The 17,056-nt window shown below is 47.1% G+C and overlaps 1 protein-coding gene across 1 annotated transcript; it reads right to left on the bottom strand.

Annotated features, from left to right (window-relative positions):
- Positions 1-426: 426 nt before the first annotated feature.
- Myoz3 (myozenin 3) lies at positions 427-16,559 on the bottom strand. The gene is made up of 6 exons (XM_028774274.1): positions 16,499-16,559; positions 5,276-5,430; positions 4,176-4,229; positions 3,931-4,066; positions 3,483-3,645; positions 427-699 (listed from the first exon to the last, which is right to left on the bottom strand). Exons 1-6 carry the CDS (start codon positions 16,557-16,559, stop codon positions 531-533), a joined length of 738 nt encoding a protein of 245 aa, XP_028630107.1. The 3' UTR covers positions 427-530.
- Between the last annotated feature and the right edge of the window lie 497 nt (positions 16,560-17,056).

The raw sequence follows: 17,056 nt of genomic DNA, 5'->3' as shown, positions 1-17,056 counted from the left end.
CATTCTGTCCTCGGGTAAGTGACAGCTGCTGGAGCCAGGCAGAGGCAGGCATGGCTAGAACTTCCTACAGACACATCATAGGCAGGTTACACGGGTCACCTGGAGGACTTGATACTAGCTCCTCCTATCACAGGCCAACCTGAGACTGTGAGTCTGGAGCAGGTTCCAAATCCACATTAGATCCAATGTCTGATGCACATCTGCTTTGAGGATTAATGAACATTGACCTTTGAACTGCTGTATCTAATAATGCTCAGTGTGTGAGAGCTCTTCACCAGCTGAAGTCGGCCACAGATGCTCACTTTGTAATCCTAGCACTGGGGAGCCTGAGGCAAGGCCAGCCTGGGCTACAAGTTCCAGACCAATCTAGGCTACAGAGTGAGATCCTGTCTCAGTAAAGGGAGGAAAGAAATACTTGGTGGGGGGAGCATAAGAGGAAAGAAAGAAGAAAGGAAAGCAAGCAAAGTCAAGACAACATGATGTTTCTTGAGCTTTGCTCAAGCCCAGGGAATTATAGCTTCAGGCTGAGACTACAGCTCCTCAGACTCCGGAAGCTTCCGGACCCAGCCCCGAGCAACTCTGTTGAAATTGGGTCTGAGCCGAAGAAGTTCCAAGCCACTGAAGGGCTCCGGGACAAAGGGGGTGCCTGCGTGGAACATGGCCTCCCCTACATGAGGTCCTCCAAATGGCACTGGGGTCCTGGAAGAAAAACAGGAAAGGGGGGCCTGTGAAGGAGGGTTAACAGACACATGCATATGTGTGGTCTCTTGGGGCCTCAGTTTCCCCTTCTAGGCAGCAAAGTTCTATACTATCATTAAGTGGTGTCCTTAGTTCTGCCTTGTTCCTTGTTGAAGTAAAAGGGAGATTTCTAGTTAGAGGTGCCGTGGGCAAAGTGCCAGACTCCCCTCCAGTCAGTGCCAGAAGAGAGCATGGGAAGGTGGATTTCTCTTCCTTATCTCACTCCCCCTTACAACAAAATACCTACAACCTGGAGGACTTCCGGAGAATCATCAAAATGCAAGTGACAAACGGAGTCCAGAACACCCCCCAGTCACCCCCCACCCAGACCACCAAAAGATAGGATGCTAATGAGGTGGCAGGGATGAAGTCCCACTCAACGTGTGTATATCGGTGCTTTTACCTCAGAGGACAGATAGCAGAATCTTTTTTAACCTGAAAATGTGTAAACTGTCACCCAGCAACTCTGTCTCTAAGCATATGGCTGAAGGAGGCGCCTGCATGCTCCTGTGAAGAAGCAGCGAGCAGGGCATTAACAAGTGGGGAAACAGCCCACACCCTCTGGTGTAGGGGTGGACCAGCCAGAGCCATACCGCTACTCAAGGGAAGTAGAATCATATGAGTGTGGCAGCTTTCAAAAGTACAAAGTTGGGAGAGAAAGGGCTACAAAATGAAACAAAGTATTTGTACACACACACTTTCTTGTAAGCAGCTGCCAGAACAAACTTTCTGAGATCCAGGCATCCTGACAGTCTTGTTAACCACTGCAAAGCAAACAGGGATTGGAGAGAGTGGCCCACAAACAGAACCTGTCTTTACTTCAGGGTCATGTCTACGCTGGACTCCCAGATGTCCCTGCTTCTGGCTACAGTCTCCCACGTATCTCCAAGATCTCCTTCACCATACCTAGGGATAGCCGTGTTCCTTTTTTCTTTTTTTCATTCGTAGTTGGCTAATACTGTATGTGATTTGTAAGTCTTTTGCTAGGAGGGAGCAGTGCTGGGCATTGAACACGAGGCCTCATGCATGATAGGCAAGTGCCGGACCCCTCTGTGGCATCTACAACCCTTTTAAGAAATACTGAAAGTTGGGCTGGAGAAATGGCTCAGTCGTTAAAGGCTAGGCTCACACACCAAAAATATAACACTGAAAGCAGTATACCTGTAGTTTCCCTGCAGGACCGGTGGGAAAGGGTGGAGCTGCAAACCTTAGCCAGGGCCTGGGATCCTGTCAGGGCAGTACTACTTGGGCCCTACTCCAGCTAAGCCCTGCAGGAACAGGCTGGCCAGTGTTTGAGCCCAGTGGACCTCAGGGCCATAACTGGGAGTTCAGCATCTTGGCTGGGCCCTGCTTGTCCACCAGAGAACTCTTTCTTCTCTGTTACCTCAGGTGCTCCTTCTGTCTCAGAAGAGGCCTCCTTAGTGCTGAAGAGTGTACCTCAGCTACCATTCTGAGACATGCAAGTGGAAAATGCCTGCAAGTCAGCCAAGAAGAAAGCTAGCTGCCAAGACTGAGCCCACTTTGGAGCTGAATAAATCGTCAGGCAGTGGGTGAGGACCTGGGAGGGCCAGCAATTGGGCATGGTGGAAAACTTAAGGCTCTCACAGAGACTTTTCCGCCCAGTCCTTCCTGTCGATGCCTCTTGCCCTGTCAGATGTTAAAGGCAGGCTCATCCCTCTCTAGCTGTGTATTCTCAGGGACCCCATCTTTCCATCCTTTTTCTTAGGATGAAAGTGCCTCACAATCTTCATGTGTGGCCTCAGTGGGTACCAAGACAACGGGGCCAGCACCTTCCTCTCTGGACCCTTCTCGTTCTCACTCACTGCAGCCCAGACCAGAGGAACGTATTCAGAAACAATCCTGAGGACAAGGAAGCCAACTGCAGCGGAAAAACTTCTGCCCATGCCCTTCTCCAGATCTATTCATCTGGAGCTCTGCTTTCGGGCTTCCAGAGCAGTGTTCCCCACATTTCCTCCCAATTGGCCCATCTGCTTTCCCCAACGTTTCTACCTAAACAGCAATCTCAGTAGCGGTCCTCAGTCCCTTCTTTTCTGACAGTCACGTTACCTCGGACCTCTCATGTCATCTCCATAGCAGCCTTGTGCACATGGGGATACTTCCTCTCACAGGTGGAACAACAGAGGTACGGAGAGGTTAAGCTGCTCGTTCAAGACCACACAGCTAGGTCTGGCATCTGCATTTAAGCCTGCTTTAAGGCCATACGTTAAGCCAGTAGAGTCCCCTCCTTCAGCAACTCTCAAGTCTGCCATTTCCTGCTTTCCACAGCCTCGAAGCCAACTCCCCGCCCTTTTCCATACTACTGGTGAAAGATAAAGCAGGGTGAGCCTAGAACTGGTGAGATGTGGAGGAGTCCTCAGAGAAAAACAGCTTTTATCTCAGAGTTGGATGGAGACCAAGACAACCCAGACTTCCAGGACTTGAAGCCCTGCGATAACCCTTCCTCCCGGTTATGTGACTCAGCAGAGTGTTCATATCCCTGAGTGTGCTTTCTACCTTTGTAAAATGACGGCAATCTGATCCACACAGTAACATGTGATGGAGGTGTGGCATATTCATCTTTTACACGCACACACACAAGCACATACTTATTGAACACCTAATAGGTGCGAGGCACTGTTTTAGCAAGATCTCAGTAAACATCTGCAAAGTTCTGGGGCTAGAGCTAGCAAGCAGAAAGTACTCAGGCCTCCCCACCCTGTGTGTCCCACTCAGCCTGGCTTTACTTGTTGAAGTTTCGATAGTCACGGAGGATGGGGGTATGACTTCTGCTGCCACTCGAGTAGTCTTGGTAGCTGATGAACTCCTGCCAAGGGCAACGGTAGCCTTTTGGGATGGCGGTGTGATTGAACTTTTCAGGTGGAACACCCTTCAACGGCTCCGCATAGCCTGGGAGTGGAATGACATTGGTGATAGGGGAGACCTGGGCTCTATACCCCACCATCTCTCCCACTCCCACACCCCAAGAAAGAATGGCGAGGGCGGGGGAGAGGAATCAAAAGATTGGAGATGGGGTTGGGGTGCATGAAGAGAGTACAGCCTCTGGATCCCAGGACTCTGGGAGGTCTCCAGCAAGGGGGGAGGGGGGTGTCTAGCCTGTACTTTGTAACCAATTTGGGTTGCTTGCCAAGACTCAGAGCCATCGGTGCCCCAGGATGCAGGGCAGCAGCTCACCTGGTGCCAGGGCACTTGGACTACGGACCGACCCCGTCCCAGCCGCTCCCAGATGGGCGATCCCAGGGTCCCCAGGTGACCCCTGGAACACCTGCGTCTCAGAGTGGTGGTTCTGCTCCTGCAGACTATTGGGAACCTGAGCACAGGAGCAGGCTCTCAGAGGGCGATCGCCAGCTGCTCCCTAAGCAGTTAGGTCCCTTCCCATAGCTGTCCCTGGGGAAAGGGCCCCTCCTCCTCACCCTTACCTGTGCCTGTGCAGATCTGCCGGCCACTTTCCCTCGGGCACTACCTGCCAGGATCTGTGGGGGAAATAAACGGGTAGGGACGCTCAGCGGAGCAAGAGGTGGTCAGGATTTGATCATCATCTAAGGGATGGGAGGGGAATGAAGGAGCAAGGAGCTTGGGGAATGTAGAAAGAATGAGTTGATGGTTCACTGGAATGGGCCAGTGCCTGTGATGGAGAAATAGCAATAGCACTCATTGCTACTGTAACCTCTAGTCAGAATAAGACACTTCTTGAGTCTCAGTTCCCTTTGGGGGGTGAGGGGAAGAGGGCGTGGCAGTGGTAGGATGACAACATGTATGATACGTGTGGGACCCTTGGGAAGCACTATCTCAGGCTCCCATCGAAAGTAGCCGTTTCTTAACTTTATCAGTATTTTCCAAAATTACTGCCACCTGCAAAACATTATGTTTTGAGGCAGGATTACTTATGTAGACCAGGCTGGTTTTGAACTTGTTCTGTAGCCAAGGACAACCTTGAAACCCTGATCCCCAGGCTTCTACCTTCCCAGACACTAGGGTTACTAGTGTGTAGCGCCACGCTGGTGTTGTGTATTGCTGAGGATGGAACCCAGGGTTTCTCGCGTGCTAGGAGAACACTCAGCCAACAGAGCTACACTACACCCCTATTCTTAACTTTGTCTACTGGCCAATGATTCTACGGCAGCGGTTCTCAACCTGTGAGCCAGGGCCCTTTTTGCAAACCTGTCTCAAAAAATATTTACACTATAATTCATAACAATAGCAAAATCCAAGTTATGAAGTAGCAGCAAAGATGATTCTATGATTGGGGGCCCCCACCACTTGATGAGCTATATTGAAGGTCATGGCTTTAGGAAGGTTGAGAACCGTTGTTCTATGGCCTTCTCCTATATTTCCTCCCTAAGACCAAGCTGAAGTCTGAAGTGCATCTGATGTGAGGTCAGCAGCCCAGTGCATAATCTAATGGGTGCACAAAAGGGATACCCCATTCCTCCCGCCACCTACCACCCACCATCCACAGAGGTCCTCTCTGGCTTCCTCTTGGCTTGGTTTCCCCAAGAGCACACAATGGCTTACTCACGCCCTGCAAACTTTCTGATAGCTCAAAGGTAAACTTCTGCACCCGGCGCTGCCTCTTCTGAAAGAGGAGGGATCCGCGGTTGTTTCGTAGAGACAGCTCCTCTATCATTAGGTCCTGAGGCACACTCAGCTTCTTCCCCAGGTCCAGCAAAGGGACTGTGGGAGAGGTCAGAGAGGGCTCTTACTATCTCACCTCAAGGAAGCCCCACCACGACTCCGGGGCAGCCTCAACTGAGAGAATTTCTATATCAGAGTAGCCTATAAGCAAGTCTATGGGACATTTTCTTGGCTGGTGCACGCCACTCTCCTTCCCTTGATTGGTGGGAAGGGTATGGAGACCTCAGGTGATGGGTGAGCTTGGTGAGACACAGACTTCTCAGGAGGCAGGCTTCATTGAGTAGCACATTTAATTGAGGGAACAAAGGCTATCTAAACATTCGGAGAGTGGGTAGAGGTTTTGGGGGTGAGTGTGCATCTTTGGCTGGGGCTAAGGTACTGGGAAGGCCTCCTTTACATCAAGAGGGACTCCAGGTGCTTGCTAGACATGACTTTATAAGGAGAGAGAAAGTTTAACCTGTTAACCAAGTAACCAGCAGGCTACTTGACTATGCCAAGGTTGGCAGAGGTGGGGCTGTAAGGCTACATGCTCTGAGACATACAGGCCCAGGATGAGATTTTTAGGGTGTGGACATTTCTGGACCTCAATCTTGCTCCAGGCAGATTCTCCTGCTAGCACTGCTCCTCCGCTTCCGTAATATGGGATGGGAGGGCCCAGCCCACTGTGAGTGATCCCAACCCTGGGCATGCGGTCCTGGGTGGTATAAGGAAGCAGTCTGAGCAAGCTGTTGAAAGCAAACCAATAAGCAGTGCCCCTCCATGAGTCTCTATATTCCTGCCCAGATTTCCTCCATGATGGCCTGTGACTGAGACGTATAAGCCAAATAAATCTTTCTGCTCCAAGTTACTTTTGGACAGGGTGTCTTTATCACAGCATTAGAAAGGAAATTAAGAAATGTTTCCTTTACCTGAGTTACTGTCTTAGGGTTTTATTGTCTCAAAAAAAAAAAAAACCACCATAACCAAAGAGCAAGTTGGGGAGGAAAGGGTTTGTTTTACACTTCTAGATCCTAATCCATCATTGGAGGAAGTCAAAACAGGAACTCAAGCAGGGCTGCAACCTGGAGGCAGGAGCTGATGCAGAGGCCGTGGAGGGATGCTGTTTATTGGCTTGCTCCCCATGGGTTCCTCGGCCTGCTTTCTTATAGAACACAGGACCACCAGCCCAGGGATGGCACCACCCACAATAGGCTGTGCCTTCCCTCATTGATTACTAACTGAGAAAATGCCTTACAGCTGGATCTCATGGAAGCATTTCTTAGCGGAGGCTCCCTCCTCTCTGATTACTCTAACCTGTATCAAATTGACACACAAAACCAGGCAGTACAACTGACCCCTTGTCAACTTGACACACAAGCACATCACGGTTAAGCCAAAACTTCTTCCTTTCTTATTCATTCCCAAGATCTCACATTAAAAACAACTTTTGGGCTGGAGAGATGGCTCAGTGGTTAAGAGCACTGACTGCACTTCCAGAGGTCCTGAGTTCAAATCCCAGCAATCACATGGTGGCTCACAACCATCTGTAATGAGATCTGATGCCCTCTTCTGGTGTGTCTGAAGACAGCTACAGTGTACTCATATATAATAAATAAATAAATCTTTAAAAAAAAAAAAACAACTTTTAAAGTCCCACAGTTTTTACAAATGCAAACGCATCAAAATTTTAATTTCTTTAAAATATCCAATGTCTCTAAGAAGTCCAAAAAGAAAAAAAAACTCTTTTAAAAAGTTCATGGTCTTTAAGCTTTGGGAGTCTGTAAAAATCAAAATTAAATACCTTCTTCAAGAGGGAAGAACCGGGGCACAGTCACAATCTGAACCAAACAAAACTAAACTCTTAACAGTATAAATAACTCAAGCTCCAATGTCTGGGATCCACAGGTGATCTTCTGGGTTCCTTTAAAGGGCTTAGGTCATTTCTCCAGCTCCGCCCTCTGTAGCACATGGCTTGTCTTTTAGGCTCTGGCTGGCTCCACTCCACTGCTGCTGCTGTTCTTTGTGGTTGTCCTATGGTACTGGCTTCTCCAAAAAGCTGGGGTCTTCTCCTGCAACTGGGCTGCACTTGTACCAATAGCCTGTCATAAGCTCTCTTCCAGATGCCAAGCTTCAACTTCTCTGCATGACCGCTTCAGTCCTGGGCCTTCAACTGCCCCTGAGACTGCACCTTCACCAATGGCCTCTCCCGAATCAGGGCTGGAACCTGGAGGCAGGTGCTGATGCAGAGGCTACGGAGGGTGTTGCTTCTGACTTGCTTCCCACATTTTGCTCAGCCTGCTTTCTTGTAGAATCCAGCACCACAACTCCAGGGATGGCACCACCTATTATGATCTGCCCCCTCCTTGATCACTAACTGAGAAAATGCCTTACAGCTGGATCTCATGGATGCATTTTCTCAACTGAGACTCCTCCCTCTCTGATGACTCTAACTTGTATCAAGTTGATGAAAAATCAGCCAGTACAGTTACCTAGTTTTACTCAAACTCTCTCGATTATCTAAAAACTTAGAATATTTTTGGAAGGACAGTGAGAAAGGACTATGACCAAGGCCAGGCTGGGCTAAGTAAGCACTGTAAAAAAACAAACAACAGAAGCAACAACAGCATAGACACCTTTGTGTTTTCTGGGGCCTCGGTAGCACATGCCTTTAATCCCAGCACTCAGGAGGCAGAGGTCAGGTTGATATCTGAGTTCAAAGCCAGCCTGTTCTACACAGTGAGTTTCAAGGTAGCCAGGACTACATAGAAAACCCTGTCACAAAAAAAAACCAGAAACCGACTTCCGGTCTAGGCCTGAGCACAGAGTAGATTCTAGGCAGCAGCTCTGTACCCAACCTCACAAAACCCAGAGGAAGAAGGCCTCCCAAGAGCTCTAACCCGGGCAGTATCTCAGGTAAAAATGAATCACCCGTGATGTCTGCTGTTAGAAGTTCTAATCCTGATGCTGGCCTCCAAATGGACCACTGACAAGGACATCAAACAGCTAGAGATTGACATCACTCATCTGAAGAAATCCCTCATTTCGCTGTCTGAAGAGACCTCCCAAAATTGCAAAGGACTTTATTGGACTTGATTTACTCTTTTACAATAGAAAAGACTGTGTATAGCTCTAGAACATGTGCAGCCCTTAAAGAAGAATGTTGCCTTTACATAGACAAGACAGGGATGGTTAAAGAGAGCATAAAAAGGTCAGAGAAGGCCCTGAGAAAAGACAGAGAGAGAAAGAGAAAGATGAGAGCTGGTATAAGAATTGGCTTTCAACCTCTCCATGGTTGTCAACCCTCCTTCCTCCCATCTTGGGACCATTAATTGGATTATTTTTGCTTATTTCTTTTGGTCTCTGGGCCTTAAATAGGCTGACTAACTTTGTGAAACAACAGATAGATAATTTGGTAGCAAAACCTATTCAGATACATTACCATAAGTTAGCTATGGAGGACCACGAGACTCAAGATGAGGTTGTTACTCTATCCAGGGTGTTCCTAAAACCCATTTCCACCCAACCTAAAAGAGGGGACTTCCACCCCTAGACCAAGCAGAGAGAGGCCACCCAAAAACCCCCTCTGACTGGTGATCTGAATTCTTGCTTAGGCTGCGAGGCTAAGCACTGCAAGGGAATATAAATGAAAGTTAAAAATATCTCTCTGGGTTCCCTGAGGGACAAGCCTGACTGCATAAGGGTTGATGTCAAAAGTATTCCCTCTCCATGAAAAAGACATCAAGTTGGGTATGGTCCTCATGCCTCACTGGACAATGACAGGGGGACTGGAGCCATTACAAGGTCCCCTTCAATTACTGGAGGTCAGGCCTCTATCCCTGCCTTCGCAAGATTAAAATCGCCACAGCCCTTCTATACTTAGAGAAGGGAGGAAATGTCAGGGACAGCCCTGCTTATACACTGAAGGCCTAAAATCAGCCATAGGCCTAAAATCAGCAATAGGCCTGTCATACATGCATGCTAACACAGTCTTGGGTCTCTGTGGAAAAACATTGAAACAGATGGCTATAAGCTATTGTAAACAGGCAGCTTTTGTGGAAATTTACCAGCCTGAGTAGTCATAGACCTTGTAAATAGGTAGCTTTGACAGATAATACCAACTTAGATAAGGACAAGTGAGTCATAGGCAGAGTCACAGTGACCTGTCCCCTGAACCTTCACCCAGCTGATACCCAGTTCTGAAAGATGTCTGTACTCCCCCTGAACACCCAAGCTCCAGTGTCATCCCCTTCCCCACGTCCTGCCTTTTTGTGTTTGTAACCCCTGTGTGAATAAGTAAAACTTACAATTTGATTTAAAAAAATAAATAAATACCACAAAAAATTCAAAAAAACATAAAGAAAGAAAGAAAGAAAGAAAGAAAGAAAGAAAGAAAGAAAGAACAATTAAAAAAAACAGAAACCAAACCAACAACATAACACAAAGGCACCTCTTCAGTCTGAGGAGTTTTAGACATTCTGGTGGAAATACCAAGGAGAAACTTGAAAGTATAAGGCTAATTTTCAAAGGGAAAAAAACCTAGAGATCAAAATGCATTGCATTATGAGCTTATAAACACTATTTTATTTTCATGTTCTCTCCCTTTTCCCTCATTTTCGTTGTTTTTATTATATTCATCCATTTATTTTGTAAGTTCTAGGAGGTGGCACATGCCATAGCACACGTGGCAGCCAGAGGAAACCAGAGGAAACCTGCAGGAGTCAGCTCTGCTACTCCATCCTCTGGGTCCCACAGCCGAATGTCCTCACCCACTGTGTTTGGAGATGGTCTCATGTGGTCCAGGCTCTCCCTGAGCTTGCTACATAGCTGAGGATTGCCAGTCTCATGTTGCTTTTCAATGGAGAACATTATGTTTATTTCTCTTCTCATGGTTAGAATCAGAGGATTTTCAGGGTTGCTGACTGTCCTTAAGTGTTTGGGTCCCATCCCCTTTGCCTGTGTTTCCCTAAGAGCAAAAGGCATAAGTATATATTAAACCAACAAAGGAAGTTCCCTGGAAGACAAAGTGATGGCACGCTAAGGATAGTGGTAGAAGAGGATTCTACGTGGGCATCTTAGCTAACATTGCCAGTCTTCAACATCTGATACAGGATAGGTGTCGTTCAGTGGAAGACCCTAAGGGCAATCTCTTCTAGCACAGAAATATATACATACACATATACGTATATATTAGCCTCCTGTGTCAACAGGTGAATAAATGCCATTTTAGGCTAGTAGGCTGGATGCAGTCAAGGAAGAAGCAAAACAGATACAGAGAACCAACGACTTCGCCCAGTTAAGGTGGAGGAGAAAAATGCCCTGGAAACTAGGGGAGCCATCAAGGCAGAAGTAAAGAGAAGGGGAACCCGAAAGATGTCAGAGACAGGAGACAGGAGACAGCCCAAGGAGTCAGTTCTGCTGATGTGTCAAGCCAGAGGAGACCTGGAAACTGACCATCAGAGTCTTCAAGTTGGGTCAGTTGTAAACTCCACTAAAGCAATGTCCATGGAGTGTTTGCCTGTGAAAGTGTGGATGGAGAGGACTCAAGAGAAAATGGACCGTGGAATAAAGGGGGTAATGAGCCAGGAATAGGATGCAGAATGTTCTGTGAGTGCAGCTGTGCAGCTGTCTAGTTTCTTCAAACAAAAGGAGGAAGGAAGGAAGGAAAGAAGGACGGAAGGAAGGAAGACAAGAAGGAAGGAAGAAAAAGAGACAGAGTTGTTTTAAGTTAAATAATACTTAAGAAATATAGCAACAAAACAAGAACCATGCACCTCGCTTGGATCCTGATTAAAACTACAAATAGGGGTGGAGAGATGGACCAGCATTTAAGAACACTAGCTGAGAACTCCAGTCCTCAAGCCATCAAGGCAGCTCACTCCTGCCTGAAATTTCAGCTCCAGAGCGGTGTTTGGTGTGCGTTCACCACCCTCTTCTGGCCACTGCCAGAACTGCATGAATGTGTTACACATACACGTAGGCCAAAACACCCCCCCCCACACACACACACACACACAAATACAAATAAGTAAGTCTTTAAAATACTGTGCTTTTTTGAGACAGGGTTTTTCTGTGTAGCCTCGGGTGTCCTGAAACTGGCTCTGTAGAACAGGCTGGCTCTGAACTCAGAGATCAGCCTGACCTCTGCCTCCTGAGTGCTGGGATTAAAGGCATGTGCTACCACTGCCCAGCTTAATAACTTTAAACATTACTAAATGTAGTTCTAAAATTAAATTAAGCTATTAAATTAATCTGAATATGGACAAGTTCTTAGATGCCACTAAATTATTACTGCTGCTACTGTTCAATGTGCTAATATTCTTGTGACAAACAGGAAACATTATTTTTCTTCCTCTGGTTGTAGAATCTGGGAAGGGGGCGGTGACATACTCTTCAGGGAAAGGGTCACGCTCTTCTGCATTAATTTTGGAACTAATAATAAAGGAGAACTGTGGGGCTTGTATCCTACTTCCATTTGAGTTTAGAAATTTGGAAAGTAAAAATGTTACCAATACATGTCCCCCTGCTCTGAAGGGCGGTGGCCGCAGGCAGCTGTGGAATCAGGAAGGAGGGGCTTTTCATGAAGGGCATGGATGATAGCTGCCGATGCAAGAGAGGGAGGACAGATGATGAAGGAGTGTTCTTGAGCCTGCGAGAGCAGGTGTCCTCAGCCCAGCTGCAGAATTGGATGGCACAGTTGTGCGCACTGCCTCCCAGGTGTTCTGTGTTAGCCACTTCACCGTTCTCCTTGTGTCAAGGAAGGCCAGCACCCAACACAAAGTTGTGACCGGTGGTAGCAGAAACTTTCGAGGGGGTTGTGGGGAAAGGTTGCCAAACTCAGAGCACGGGAGAGTGTACAGACTGCAGAAACAGGTGGACATGTGCCACCAACCACTCTGTTCGCTGGAATTCCTAACAGATTCTGAGAATGGAAGTGGAATTTATCTGTCATCCTGTCAATAAATATTTGAAAACAAGGAGTGTGAGGGACACACCTTTAGTTCCAGCACCTAAGGAGCAGGAGGGGCAGGAGTTAAAGTTATCCTTGGCTACATAGCAAGTTGAAGGACAGCCTGGGCTACTGGCAACCTTGCTGTAAAAGAACACACAGGAACATCATTACTGGTGAAAGCTCCAGGTGTCCTGGGAACACTTTCTATATGCTAGGAACACAAAGGGATCTAGTCTAGGTTAAAGGGTGGACGCTTTCAGCTTTCCAAAGAGTGTGTCACCTAACATACAATTTGCATACTAAAAGGACAGTTAGGCTTGGCCCTGAATTGAAGACTTCATGGGGTTATTCAAATATTAGCACTTAGTGGGACTCAGGCTAGAAACCGTTTAAGGTGTTTATCATCATTTTTCTCTTTATTTATTTATTTTTTTTCCGTGACAGGGTTTCTCTGTATAGCCCTAGCTGTCCTGGAACTCACTCTATAGACCAGGCTGGCCTCGAACTCAGAAATCCGCCTGCCTCAGCCTCCCAAGTGCTGGGATTAAAGCCATGCGCCACCACCGCCCGGCCATTTTTCTCTTTAAAAAAGTTGTTTCACTTGTTTTGTGTATGTATGTGTGGTGCATACATGTGAGTCTATGAGTGAAGAAGCCAGTATTTACCTCTACCAACCTCTGCCTTCCTGTCTTGAGATAGGCTCTTCCACTAACCTGGAGGCTCACTGCTTAGGCTAGGCTGCCTGTCCAGAAAGCCCATAGACCCTTCAGTCTCTGCCTTCCAATTCGGAGGTTACAGGCATCTAAGGCCATACATGTGACCTGAATCATCCTTCTTGCCCCTAGTATCACTGTCAACAAGGAAGGAGTCAGACTGAATTTGAACTACAGCTAAGCTTCAATCAGTCCTTTGCACACTCAGACTCTCAAAGGTTCTGTATGAGGCAAGCTTTGGGACAACTGTTGGTATCAGGCTCCAAACCCAGTGACATCACACCTAGGTGACCCCCACATCATTGCCAAGGAAACTGTCATACATTCCCAGAATCCACCTGGCTACTTCCCAGCCTTACCTTAAAGAGGCTACGTCACCACCCATATAAAATAGGCAGAACCCCCTGACCTCGTTTTCCTTTCTCTCTTCTTCCTCTTCTTCTCTCCTCCCCCCCACTATGAGTTAATTGGTCAGGTAAATATGACGTGTCCCAAACAACGATGTGCTAAGGAAGCAGGTGAATGGGATGCAGCAAGATAAAACATCCTAGGATGTAAGGAAACCTGTGGTATGCTGCTGAGTGAAAAAGAAAGCCAGCAGGAGAATGTAGAGAGCTCTTGGTGCAGCCTTCTAGGATATTGGCAAGAATTTGACATTGGGCTAGGACCAGGGAGTGGGCTCAAGGTGACTGCAGCTGAGGAATGTGTTCTTTATATCTTGATGGGTCTTGTTAAGACCCTGAATACAATAATCATGGGACTTTTATGCTTTGTTTGTTTCTTGACTACTCTGTTTATGCCTTAGGACTGACCATATTCTTTGTGTGTACCTACAAAGATATAAAAGCAGACTGGAAAAAAATAAACCTGCTTCAGCCTCAGCACTGGCTGGAGTCATGTTATAGTGTTGTCTAATTGTCTTTTTCTTTTCAGTCCTCACTCCCTCCCTTGAGACCCTGTTGACTGAGTTAGTTTGGTCAGGAGAACATGGTCCATGTACCTGCATTCATATAAAAATGTAGAGGAAAAAAAATTTACACCAGTATGCTGACAGTGGTTAACTTATTCAAACTGTTTAATTGGGAAGAACTTTCAAAGCCATTCATGTGTATTTTCTTTGAATTTTTCAAAAACAATTATTTTATGTATGGATGATTTCCCTGAATGTATGTCTGTGCACCACGTGTATACAATACCCACAGAACCCAGAAGAGAATGTCAGATCCCCTAGAACTGAAGTTACAAACCCGTTGTGAACCCCTATGTGAATTGTGGGAACAGAATCCTGGTTGTTCTGGAAGAGCAGCCAGTGCTCTTAACCACTGAGCCATCTCTCTGGGCACTTGTCTGAATATTGTAACTGTGTAAATTATTTACAAAACCACAATAGAAGCAGTGGATCTAGAGACAGAGAGACCAACAGTCAAATCCCAGCTGTGCTACATAGCAATCATGACCACCTGGCCCCTCGGAGCCCTCTTTCTGGTCTGCAGAACTGGGATATACTATGTAATTTAGAGCTGTTATGACTCAGCTGGCTTAATGCATAAAAGGTTTCTAACAGTGTCTAACCCACAGAGCCCAGCAATAATGGTAAGCGCTCTGATTGTTACTGCCTCTTCTTTTTTTCTTTTCTTCTTTTTTTCTTTTTTTCTTTTTTCTTTTCTTTTTTTTTTCAAAACAGAGTTTCTCTGTGTAGTCCTACTATCCCAGAATTCAACTCAATCTGTAGATCAAAGCTGCCTCAAACTAAGAGATCTGCCTGCCTCTGTCTCCTGAATCCTGGGATTAAATGGTGTGCCACCACTGCCTAGCGATTGCTTTTCAGTGGCTACTTTTAATTTTAAAATGACATTAGTATATTTAGTGGTGTAGGGGTTTGAATATGTTTGGCTCAGGGAGTGGCACTATTAGGAGGTGTGCCCTTGCTGGAGTAGGAGTGGCCTTCTTGAAGGAAATGTGTCACTGTTGGAGTGGGTTTTAAGACCCTCCTCCTAGCCACATGAGAGTCAGTCTTCTTCATTTTGCCTTTAGAACAAGATGTAGAACTCTCAGCCCCATCCAGTCCCATGCCTGCCTGGATGCTGCCATGTTCCTGCCTTGATGATAATAGACTGAACCTCTGAACCTGTAAGCCAGCCCCAATTAAATGTTGTCCTTATAAGAGTTGCCTTGGCCATGACACTCTTCACAGCAGTAAAACTCTAACTAAGACACCTTGTGTCAAAGGAATAGGCTGGAAATGATAGAACTGGAAACCCAATGTCCTCCCCGGATTCTGTGCACACACACATCCATGTACCCACTCATCCACCTCCTCCTGCCGCCTCCCCCCCACACACACATTGCACTTTCTAAGGTGCCCATAACAAGTTTGAGGTCAACCTGAGATATATAGGACCCTGTCTCAAAAAATGATAATTTCTAAAAATAAACTTGAAGCCATACAGTATAATCGTTGAGTGCTTCAGTCTCTAACCCTGACTGAACGTCAAAGGAGCTCTGGAGCAGACGTTTATCAGAGTGTCTCTGTTGCCATCTGGGCCAGTCACCTGGGCACTTATCCAAAAGGTGTGGGTCCCACCCCAACTACCACACCAAACCATAGTCCCAGGAGCTGACACTATCAACCTGGATTTTGTTGTTGTTGTTGTTGTTGTTGTTGTTTTGTTTTGTTTTGTTTTGTTTTGTTTTCCAAGCCAGGGTTTCTCTATGTAGCTCGGGCTGTCCTGGAACTCACTCTGTAGACCAGGCTGGCCTCGAACTCAGAAATCCACCTGCCTCTGCCTCTGCCTCCCAAGTGCTGAGATTAAAGGCATGCACCACCACAGCCCGGCTTGACCTGGATTTTAACCAGCCACACAGAACCACTAAGGCCACATGAAAACTTGAAACATCCACCTTAGTTAGATTCATCTTTAGAATATTTGAAATACTCTAGTAAACTCCATGATTATAACAGGGATTCTCGAAGGTACCTTGTAAAGTTGCTAAACATGGATTTTAGGTGATTTTTTTTTTTAATCAAGAAACATTTTAGGAAAATGGTTTGAGTCCAGCTGAGCCGTCTTCCCTCCAGTCCCTCTGTCCCACCACACACACAATCTTATTCCCAGAAATGGGCCTGGGCTACCTGCCCTGCTCTGAGCTTAAGTGTGACCCACAGTTGAGCTGAATCTGGGACCAATCCTTGGAACTCAGTTTGGCCTTAGAGAGGGCTGGATACAATGTGGTCTTGGAACCAAGGTCCAGTCTGGGATGCTCAGCTGTACTGAAGACAGGGTAAGTTCCCACAAAAGCCTCAGAAAGTATCAGGAGAGTGACCAGTGACACACTCCACAGGACATGTCTAGGGGCTGCTGTGAACCCCCCCCTTGCTTGCCAGCCCTGGGGCCAGCGGGCCTGAATGGCTATAATCTGAGACCAAGAAGAGTTTGGGGAAAGCAAAGAGCTGTATCCACCTTACCTGGTTCAGCGAGGTCCCCCGGGACAGCCATCACTGGCTCCTTCTGCTCCTTGGGGATCATCCTGTGGAGGAGAAACTCCCACAGATGGCTCAGGAAGCCTCTTTTTCTCCCAAGACCTCCTCCGAGTCCTTGCCACCCAGACACCCAGCCCTGAACTGTCCATAGTCACAGGCAAAGGCTAGTATTGGAGGGCATTTAAGGTCTCTATGTGAGGGAGGAGACTGTGGGCCAAGGAAGCCACACAGATCAGAAGCCAGTCTACTGGGAAGTCACTCTCTTTAAGGGCTTCTTCTTAGGGTCTGTCCCCGTGCCTGGGGCTTTGGGATGGGGTAGGTGGGACCTTGAGCACAACTATCACCTGCTCACCAAGAGCTCTAACTAGAGGCTGGTAGAGGTTGGGGATCGTGAGTCAGGCCAGGGCTACCCTGGGGTCTTCACACTGGTACTTGGTCCTGAGGCTAATCCAATAATGGGCAAAAGCATCACATCCTGGTCCCCCATCTCTCCACCACTGTTCTACTTCCATAGCAACAAGCTATTGCAGGTAAAAGCCAGTA

The sequence above is a fragment of the Grammomys surdaster genome, unplaced genomic scaffold (genome assembly GCF_004785775.1).
Source record: "Grammomys surdaster isolate TR1022 unplaced genomic scaffold, NIH_TR_1.0 239, whole genome shotgun sequence".
In the NCBI taxonomy this organism is placed as follows: domain Eukaryota; kingdom Metazoa; phylum Chordata; class Mammalia; order Rodentia; family Muridae; genus Grammomys; species Grammomys surdaster.
The sequence above is the reverse complement of the archived record's forward strand: the minus strand, read 5'-3'. Positions and strand labels throughout refer to the sequence as shown.